General features: G+C 42.2%; 1 protein-coding gene across 1 annotated transcript; it reads right to left on the reverse strand.

Annotated features, from left to right (window-relative positions):
* Window positions 1–7,062: 7,062 nt before the first annotated feature.
* On the reverse strand, window positions 7,063–10,974 carry LOC125764950 (lysosomal alpha-glucosidase-like). Its single transcript, XM_049429715.1, has 3 exons — window positions 10,467–10,974; window positions 9,659–10,402; window positions 7,063–9,598 (listed from the first exon to the last, which is right to left on the reverse strand). The coding sequence occupies exons 1-3, from the start codon at window positions 10,579–10,581 to the stop codon at window positions 7,689–7,691; spliced, it is 2,769 nt and encodes a 922-aa protein (XP_049285672.1). The 5' UTR covers window positions 10,582–10,974; the 3' UTR covers window positions 7,063–7,688.
* Between the last annotated feature and the right edge of the window lie 111 nt (window positions 10,975–11,085).

The following is an 11,085-nucleotide window of genomic DNA, read 5'->3' on the forward strand; positions in this document are numbered from 1 at the left end:
TTTGTTTAGTTTATCTTTTAGAAAATTTGTTTAGAGGTAAAGACCAGAGCACTTTCCAACTTATAAGATTTCTCCTTCTACTAGCTATCTTAATATGTTTGAGATTAAATTTTAGTATTATTAAATCTATCGATCCATTAAAGAATTAATTTGCATGAGGATCGTGTTCTTTAGCTGAGCTTTTATCTCGAAATGCGCTTATGTTGCTAAATCGATCTTTAAGCATCAATTTACTTACGGTCATCTGGGAGATGCTGTCTCGCATTGAAATATATTAGCAAACAAATCAAGTTTGGCAAACATCATCTGACCACACCTGACCAGACTCGCCCTTTTGTCATCGCCTCTAAGCATCTAGGCTACATTATGCGCTCTGGTGAAGCAACAAATTGAAGTTTGTTACCGCCCTTGGTGGCTGAATTCTCATGTTTACCCTGCAAGGGGAAAACTTAAAGCAACGCATTTTCCGATATAAATATTATATCTCCCTCCCATCATAACATAAAGGTGTAGCTTCTTGACTGTTGCTCTTCTGTGGCCAACGAGAAGTTACCCGGCGGCGACACAGGATACATTAGCCCTGTAATGAACGCCACTCACGCAATAAATCAACAGCTGGCGGTATTGTGCCCTTCGCCGAAGGATTCGTTTGAATTTTCACCTACACCTGGACGCTTGCGTCGCTTACCCCAAAGGCGGCATTCCAGTTAAATGGGTTGAACATTGCTCTAATTAAGCGTTAAATCGAGCCGTTTGATGGAGCCACTGTGATGGTAGTACAATCAACACGCTAATAGGTCCACAACCGAACCGCAGATTTCACCAGTGTAGATATCGGAGAAACCGCAATTGGAAGTTATTACGCATCGGTTACCTCACCACCGGTTGTGGAGTCCCTTTTATGTGGGGTAAGAATTTTTTTACTTCATGCTGTTTGGATGTGTAATGGAAGTCTTCTTCTGTCACTTTGGTGGTATGGTTTTGCTTGCAATAGCTTAATAGACGTCATAGACCTGACTAATCTACTAATCTACTGTACTGAGTATAAGCCTCAATTCATGCCATTTTGAAATATCGATTTTACAGATTGTTGAATACACATTGAACTGCTGCTATACTTTATGTTAAGATACAGGATGACGTAATTCGATTCAGTTTACGATTAAACTTAATCTCTTTATAGAGGCAACATGTGAACGAATTTAATTCGAACGATTAAAGCTGATTTCATTGAAACAGTTAATCATGGCCGTGCTTTGAGCATGAACATAAATTACCTGCGAGTTTAATTTGCAGTAAAGCTTTTCATCGATTGCAACTTAGCTACCGAATTATTTTAATTACTTTTTTCTTTATTTACCACTCAAAAGGAATGGTAAAAAAATGAAATGGAGAATTTTTTTAATCGGAATACACACTACAATCCGAAATGAAAACATTGCCAGAAGCAATTCGGAGCTTCTGACACTGAGCTTTCTCCCTACTGAGCATATTTTATCCAACCATAACACCGGAACTTCGTGCACCGGTTCCGCCCGGGGGGCGAAGTGCCGTTTGTATGAGGGAAAACACGTGGACCACCTACATGTGTGAAACCGAAAATACAGTGAATTATGTATGAAGGGCAAAACGCATGTATGAAAATCCAAAAAAAAGGACAAATAACATCGAAAAAGGAACAGTAAATGCAGTGAGAATATTATTTATTTAAAGCTTTTATTATTGCTTGGTCTGGTAGGCGTTAAAATGGATTTAAAAATGGATTGGTGATGATTGGAAATTTATGAATGGGTCGTGTAGTGTTGAATGATTTCTTAGTATTTAATATTAAAATATTTTCTATTAATAGCTAACTTGTATGAGTCGAAAAAGGAAACGAAAAACCAAGACACACGACTTTGATTTTCTTTGTTTGTGTTCAATCTTTGTGATACACTTCAGCACACTTGTTACCATGGACATGAAATATTCATGCTTTATCCGTAAACATATCTAGGTCTTCCGGTAGGGCCCACACATGCCAAAGAACGGGCCCGATTTTCTCTTGGGCAAATCATTCAACCATTCCAAGACGACATTAGTTGCTTCTCATCTACGTCGCCGAAGCTTTCGATTTCCGCAAAACGGTCGTCAAGGATTGTACGGAATGCTGGTGCCCGAAGCACCGTACAATATACCGCAAATGCGGAAACGAAGTTCCTGCCTTGACAGATAGCAGCTGCACGCGAGCCAAATATTTTCCGACCACTTGTCTACAAACCTCACCTTGGTCAACCTATCTACCGGAGTCGGGAATATTCTGTGAACCATCCGTTTTGTTGTGTCTCAGAAGGAAATTCATGTAAATTTTGCACAATTTGCACATCACTTCGGATGAAAGCACAGGTTTAGATCGCTGCCATTTTCTTGAACATGGTGAAGTTTACATTTTGATATCTTGACAAGAAAATTGCATGCTTTTGGGGTTGGCATATCAACAGTATTCCGTTCACGTAACAATTGCAATTTGCATCAGAAAATTCACGTCATGATTAAATGCTTTAACAAGAACATATTAATATAATATTTAACAACGAGTTTGCAACTTTTGATAGAAACTTTACATCAAACAAATCTAATTTTTTCGTCCGAATTTCGTACCAATTTTAATTTGCTTCTTCACGTCTCTCTGACCACATTCGTATCCCTAACCACAACAACCATTTTGTGCATATGAGGCAACACTAATTTTTCCCCAACTTTCATTATACCGTTTGCTAACATTTGGCCTCTTAAAAAAACAACAGCAACAACTCTATCCCGCACGGATCAAAGCGATAAGGACCTGACGACCTCGTAAAGTTCGTAAACATACGTTGGTCGGTATCGTACCAAAAATGGGACATGTTAATCCACTGGGAATATCATATCATATGTGTTGCTATCGTGCAGCCTGTTTGTGTCGAGATAACGGAGCATGAAAAATTGGGAAAATTTAAAAAAACAAAGTAAAACAAGAACAAAGTTTAATTTTCCATCCCAAGCGTAAGGTACGAACATATATTCAACGCAAACACAATTAAATGGTTTTTTCTACCTGGTTTAAAGTGATGGGTATGAATTGATGATGTTATGCGGTTTTGTGAAAACTTTGTGAAACAGTGGATAAATACGACATTGGACGGCAGAATGTCAATTTTTATAAAAATGTTTTAACGCCCATCAAACTCACATACATATGAGAACGTATGAGGGTTATCGTTTTTATTGTTTTACTTTAAAGCCGCTTTCGGTTTGGATAGTTTAAACGCAAACCAGAAGCAATGTTGGCTAGTGCAACCAACCAGTGAAATTTTTACTTTATTTTCATTAAAGTTTTCATGAGATTTTTACGTAATTTTAATTACGAAAATTTTACGTAAATTTTGAAAATATCAAAATGCAAAAAAAAATTATGTTCTTAATATTGACGATAAGCACGTAGGTTAATTATGCAGCCCAACAACACTAATTTCCGCGCTTCACTACAATCCGTCCACGTGCGATCGAAGCTGGTGTATTTTTCCCGCCATCACGGTACACTAGATTGAAAATATTCATCGCCCGCTTACTGTTTGCAAAGGGGGGAGCGTCGTAGGTATATTCCTAATTTTACTAACTTTTTCTCATTGGCAATGTACTCCATATTGTGCGTGTGTGTGCAAGGTTCGTTTGTTTGGCTCGACGCGAAGCGCAAAACCTCATCCCGGTAAATAGCATCCTATTATCTACGGAACATTCAAAACAACCAACAAGCGTAACCACCAGCCTGCCAAAACAAAAGGGATTTTTTACATGAAGATTTTACAGCAAAATGACGGTATCACGCTATCATTTTCACTTGCGTTACGCTTGGTCGCACGCCGTATACGCATTCCTGTCATTAACGTCTTTTAAAAATGTTATCCCTGCGCTACGGGAAGCACTCGTTCGTAACTCTCCTCCTTGACAATTGAAGCCAGTTTTGCCCCGTTTGGTTTTCTTTCCTTTTTCCCACCCTTACACTAAGGGTGGCGAAATAAAAATGGTAAAGTTTTGTAAAAAAATGTTTTGATTCATTTTCTTTCTCTTTGCCTTTTTTTCGAGCGAATGTTTGGTGTAATTATGAATTTTTCATTAGCCACTTCTATTTTCGTGTGGAACAGTGTGGAAAATGCTAATTTCCCAGCGTAAAGCTTTAACAAGTGGAAATGGTACACGGTGCCTTTTAACCAAGGTAATTGCGTGGCTAAAACAATGCGTTCGGCAAGCGTAATATTTTCGAACCAGTTAATAAGTTTAGTGAAGTAAACGGAAAGGGAAACGGAAGTCTTGGAACAATTGCTGGGATTAAACCGTACAGCGAGTGGTTAAATAATAGAAAAAATGAAATCAAATTTTCAACGTTTTGGCACGTGTCGAGTTCTATTATTTTTTTTTCTCTAAAAGAAGAAAATTCCCACAACAAATATTCGTTTATCGGAAACGTTCCATACTGTAACATTTACAAAACATTATCCATATATATTGCTCCCCTCTTTCGGGCCGTGTTCCGTGACGTTTTGTACCGTGATTTAGTTTGCAAAATCTGAATTTTTCAATACCGCTCATGGTATTTCATATTGAAATTCCTGCCACGCATTGTGTTGAGGAAAGCATTGGCAGAATGGCGCATACAAATCCTCTTTACTGAAACGTGCATACGGGCTCCACCTGCGAACGCACATTCTCATCGGATCGGATTGTTACACACAAAATTCTATACCGAACCGAACATGCTCATACATCGCACATTGGGTGGACTTTGGAGGTGAACCAGTACATTAATTAAGAGCCACAAACGTAGCCGTACACAGCATATGCTGGCTTTAATTCGTTTCGTTGGAACTCGAATCCTTGTTTCCTCTGTGCGATGAGTGTGACGAGTAAATGGAAGCAACTGTACAATACATTAAACAATACACCCACGTAAATTCATCTAAGCTAAGCTGATGAAGATCCCTTCAACGACACCTGCCGAAAGAAAACTTTCCTCGACAGCCTCGACTGCTAATGGCGAATTAATAGACCCTCCAGTCGTGTTACGGGTTCACTCATGTTCGTGGAAAGCCTTCAACACGTGGGTTTGCCATAACCTTTTTGACAAGCTTACTTACACCTTACCCACAAAAAAAACCTTCCACCGTAACGGTAAAGGTATGCAACAAAAATTGGGGAAAAATCCCAACCAATCTGTACCACCGGTTACGATTTATTTAAATCTTTTGGGACAAAAACCTTTCCATTACTTACAACATAACGTGAAACATTGGTAGCACCATTAAATTGCAGTATTCCATAGACGTGCAAAAAAAACAATCTGCGAAAACTGAGGCCTGAAAAGAGAGCCAATTTATGAATTACGTTCCAGTGGCCATTTCGTGGTATTCGATTAATTTCCGCTAGATGCCATCAAATCCTATCACGTTACACGGTGGAGCATTTAAATTTGTTACCTTCTGAGACTTTCTGCACCACATCATGGCGCTGCCCCTTCCGGAGAACAGTAGCTTAAGAAAAGGCAAACAAAAAAGGCTTATTGAGTTGCAAAAATGGACAGCAGGGACAAACGGAACCCGTTTCGGTAGGTGTCGTGTTACGCTGTCTGAGGGATTTCGGTACCCTGTTTTGAATGAATTTTGATGGAAATATCAACAAAAGAACGGCAAAAGGTTGAATGGAGTGCGTCCCGACCAAAAGATGAATAAAGAAGGCTTTTCATTCAGTTTACTCACGTTTCAATTATTTTTTTGTAGCATTTTGACATATTTTTAACAACAAAATTGATTTCAGCTCTTTGCAAGTTAAGTAACAAATAGCTTTAGTGCCTCAACGGTTATTAGCTTCAAAGTACTCGAAAATATCTAATTTTATATTTCACTAGACAAGTATGATTAGAAATATGAAATTACATCCCAATATCCCAATGTCATCACAGAGTTCCAAGAAGCCTGCCGCTGATCGTGATCCTAAGCAATTGAGCCGTAGTACCTTTAGCGTTATATTTCCGCCCTTCATTAAAGTTGATGCCCTCGAAAGCCCAGCATCAAGGGGCAGACTCGTGTCGAAGCGAAAGTCTGTCGGGACGAACTTGAACTTGTCAACAGACGATGGTCGACATTTACTTCCATACTTGTCTTCTCCTCTTTTCTTCCGCGACTAGCAGACGTCTAGTCACTTCTCCAGGATATTCCTGCCGATGGTAGAACACTTGTTGCATGTACTAGACACACAGAGTAGGGGAACGGAAGACTCACCAAACCGCCAAAGTGGCACGAAAGACACTCAGTTCCCCTCTGAGAAGCTTTTTCTCTCCATCCGAACAGAAGTGGTGAGTCTGCGCATTCGGCTCATAGTCCAATCGGAAGGAGAATTCATTCAACTATGACTTCTAACGACTAGCGCGGATGGGTTTGATGTGACACACCTTTGTACACATATTCTTCAATGAAGATTTGCAAACGTGCAGTCTAAAGCCATAAATGTCAACCATCGAACTAGGTACGTTAAGCTTATCTACAAAAGGTTGTAGAATGCATATTAAAAATGTTATGAACCTTATCGGGATACTAATGATACCGTATAAATTAGCCAACGAACCGTCACGCAGCTACCTGTACGTGGGAGTCCCATACGGCGTTCTGCTTGACTAAAGAGTCATCCACGGGCAGGGTCACCGAAATTGAAACCACCTTCTAACGCTCATATGTCCGAGAAGGTTTTAGGATTCGGAACAAGAGACAGATCAAGGGATGGATTTTTGCTGCTGATTAATGGAGGTCTAAAGACTACGCACTGCGGGGTCAAACAAAACACATCCCCTGGGATCGACTGAAGGACATGGAAACATTTCGTATAAATAATGCATGTCGGATCGTATAGTTCAGCCCAAAATGTTAATTCACTGTAAAACAGCAACACTAAAATTATATATCTCTAATGAAACGAGTTTTCCCCTGCAAGATGGTGACTCTCGTTAGATGAAAGGTCACATTAACGGCAGGACTCGTCAAACGCATAATCGTGTACGTTGATATAAACCTTTTAAAAAATATATTTTATTGGTTTAACATGAAACATTTGACCGGATCAGACAAGCAAACTCTCATCTTTTTTTATTTTATTCACCTTCCGACTGACCTGACCTTTGCTTTTACCGGGAAGGTGTCCGTCCTTTTTATTTCTTTCTTCAAGTACGCTTATTAAAATTATATGCGGTTGTCTTTTGAAAATTGTACTTCAGCAAGCAAAGTGCAATAGCTGCTCCAACTGAAAGCTGCTGGGGAAAAAACTGGCAAATGGAACGGATCACCCAGTTCGAAAGCGCTAAAAACCAACCAACGAAGAATTAAGGTATATGGAAGAAGCAAAATCCATATACACACACACACAGACTCTAGATAAGATGAAACCGGCTGGATTGAGCACGCTGAATGCATATTAAAATATCCAATTACCATAACTGTGTATGACAGGCGGATGCACGGCGAATTGCTTAAGTGCCGGAGGTTTCAGGGAAAAACTGAAACAAGCAGCAAAAGAAGAAGAAGAAAAAACCCAGCGCATGGGCGAATGAGTAAAAATATGAACAATTTCTCCAGATGTTATCTTGAACCAATACTAATCCTTCCTTTTTCACACCGGTCCTGCTTTCAAGACAGATTTCCGTACGGATCTTCCGGTCCCTTGCGGTACAAGTTGGTGTACTCCATCCGTTTGCTATCCTGCTGGCAGAAGTCATAATCGAAATCAAACGACAGCGGTTGGGTTGTGTTTGGATGTCCGTAAAGCTGAACACTTCCGATGGTAACGTTAAGTGTAGCACCTTCGGCACAAGCCACCTGCTGTACCTCCTCCGTCGAGGTAACGTTCGCGATGACACTTATCACGACACGATCGTCAAGATCGACACCAAAGTCCAACCGGAAGCCAGGTTGAAAGAGTATGCGACCCGTCATCGAGCATTTCCATCGACGAATGTTACAATCGAACGCACCGACCAGATGGAGTGGCTTCAAGCGGGATAGTTCCGCTGTCAGAGGCACCGATGTCCCATTATCAAGATCAACCAACTCCTCGACGATGTCACGCATCGGAACGATAAATCCTGGTCGTAAAAACATCGGCAAATCGGACTCAACCACCGCATACTGTAGGACATCGTTGCCCGGCATCTTTTGACCGCCCCAAAGCTCGTAAAACGTGTCCGGGAAGTAGATCGCTATCTGGGTCATCTGGGGCAATAGAACGGGAGCTACCAATAGTGCCTCTCCAAGCATGAACTGCTCCCAAAGGTCCTTTGTATAGTTGGAGGCTTCCTCGTAATGGTAAAACATAGGTCTCAGATAAGGTGCGTCCTCCAGCAGCAAGGTGTTCATATACTCGAGCAGCGAGAAGCGTTTGCGCAGAACGGCATACATTACGCGTCGTCCAAAGTGGGTGAATTTATTCGGGGTCCGATCGGCCGTTACACGAAACAGTGGTAGCAGTGAGGCAAACTGGTACCAGCGTATGCAGAGCTCCTCGGAAACATTAGCGCGTCCAAGCGGTGCATTACCACACACCGGAGTTCCGGTAAAGCTGACACCGACCACGGAAAGCCCTATACACCGATTCACCTCGCTGCGTAGCGATATCCAGCTGGAGGAGATATTCGATGGAAGTGTTGCCGCCCGACTGCGAACATCGTAAGCTCCAGTCACAACGAAAGCATTCGCTGCAGCAATTTTCCTCTGCACAACATCAAGTGCCTGGACTCCGATCAGGTTATGCTGGGAAAGCTCTAACTGTAAGCTGTCCGATAGCAACGTGTTCCAGGGCAACATTTCTGCCAAACTGGCGTTCAGCTGATCCGGTTGATAAATCAACTGCTTTGGGCGTGGTAAGGAACTGTTTCGCTCATCGCGTGGACTGGCTTCTTCCAGCACGTATCCATCCGCTTCCAAGTTGAGGATCTTCTCCCATTGGGCGTCGAACCATTCGGTGAGATTAGACGAGCGACTGGTTCGCCAATCCACGTACACAGCGGTACGGTTTCTTACACGACCTTGGTAAGCAAGTTGATTTCCCGCGTGACGTAGCAGGATGCCTTTTTCACGCGCATCAATAAAGGTTGGATTGCCTCCGTACCCTACGGCAAGCACAATCGCAGGGACAAACTTCTTCCCGGCGTCTCTCAGTAGCTGCAGCATTGATTCGACATCCTTGTCGATAGTCATCGTGTCGGAGATCCAGAACATATCGTTGTGTAGACAGTGGGAATCAAACATAACGGTGTCGTTAAGCAGGAGTTCCAAATCCTGTCGCACGATGGTAAGATTTCGCTTCACAGACTGATCACAAACGTGCACTCCATACGCCCAGAACGGTGGTGTGTACTGGTTCTGCAGGATGGCTTTCGATTGTCGATACAGCATGGCGGGTGTTGGTCCAGGCAGAAACTGTAGATCAAAACTCTCGCCAAGCTGTGCACGTACAATGATGAGACGGGAGCCAACAATTTCCACCTCAGTAAGTCCGGGTGTGTTAAACATTAGTCCGTTGAACAGTTTCAGCTTTAAGTCTGGAATGACAATACGCCGTTACCCATCGGAATGGTACTGTTGATCATGCTGAAACTTACTGTAACCCATGATGATAGGAACGGCGGAGGTGTTCTGATTGTTCAACAGCAGATATTTGGTACCAGGCTCGAGATAAGCACGACCCAACCCAAACAAAATATCCGCTCCTAGGTGTAGTGTCCATTCGATGAAGTTATCCGTCACCACCAGTGGACCACGTGCAGTAGAAAAGATCACTTCGTGATCGATCTTTCGCTTGACTTCGATAAAGAAAGTAGGACTGTAGACTTGCACCTGTAGATCGGCTGTTTCTAGCTTCGTTGAAGTTGTAGGTGCCAGTGGAGGTTCTTGGTTTTCATCCATCTTGGACAGTAAAAACCTAAATCGTCCTCCAGTATCCTCTGTGACGCTGACATCAAATCGAACCTCCTTTAGTGCCGACTTCTCGTAAGGAGTCACAAGTCTGTGAGGGGTTAGGATGGCTGGCTCACCGGTAGCCCAATCACTGCCGATGATGTACTGATGCTCTGAGGGTAATGAGTGGTAGCAGGTGGCCAAACTGGTATAGCAACAGCCCATCAAGTGACATTCATTCCTTGTAAGATTGTGTGGATATCCGCAAGGAATGTGATAGAGTGTCGGATGACCACATGTACCAATGATGTCGCGCTTGTTACCGTGGCCAATTTCCTTCGAGAAGAAAAACAGATACGCAAACGCTGGTATTACGACACTGGCCAAACCAAGCACCACAAAGAGTCGTATCGTCTTGTTCAGCAGCAAAATGTGAATGAAAGCAGGCCCTAGAAGACATTTTAAAACCCAGATCAAGTTGGTCGATCGACACGACGTCACACGCTAACTTACTTTTATCGAATTCCGGAATCGTGGTGGTGTCGTAGCGTATTTCAGTGGAAAAATTGTTTCCGGAACCGTACTGATGTGGCGTTTTGGAACCGTTTCCATCCTGCCGACGAAACATGGCTCTAGTGTTACTCGCGAACTGGATTAGTAGAAAGTTTTTTGCGCGTGCGTTCAAGCGTTATCAATCAAAGTGAAATTTTCTTCCGACAGGCAGGTGGCAATAAACTGACACTAACCACCGTGATTGGCCATTAATTACTCCCGTCGATACGTGATGGTCGTTAGATGGTAGCGCGAACCGACTTCAAAGATAAGAAGTTATCAGGACGGAAATATCGCCGATAAGACGACACACAGTGAAACCACACGGTGTGACTGTGTGTGGCGGTGAGTAAACTAAAGAAACTTGGGATTATTTATTGGTAAGATTTGCAGTACGCATTTCATTTCCCCGATGATATGCTGTTGGCAGACATTGTTGAGCGCATTCCGAATGTCCTGAAAGGAATGTTTTCCGTTGATTTCAAAACATAGAATCAACAACATAAAACATCGAATTCCTCCGAATGTCATGAATGCTAATGTAAAGCATATTGCATGCTTTACAATCGGAAAGATAGTT

This window comes from Anopheles funestus, chromosome 2RL (genome assembly GCF_943734845.2).
Source record: "Anopheles funestus chromosome 2RL, idAnoFuneDA-416_04, whole genome shotgun sequence".
NCBI classification, from domain to species: Eukaryota; Metazoa; Arthropoda; class Insecta; order Diptera; family Culicidae; genus Anopheles; species Anopheles funestus.

Coding starts and splice junctions, on each gene's coding strand:
- LOC125764950 (XM_049429715.1), bottom strand. CDS start 10,581: ATGTTTCGTCGGCAGGATGGAAACGGTTCCAAAACGCCACATCAGTAC. Junction 10,403..10,466: donor GATTCCGGAATTCGATAAAA/GTAAGTTAGCGT, acceptor AATGTCTTCTAG/GGCCTGCTTTCATTCACATT. Junction 9,599..9,658: donor TCCTATCATCATGGGTTACA/GTAAGTTTCAGC, acceptor TTGTCATTCCAG/ACTTAAAGCTGAAACTGTTC.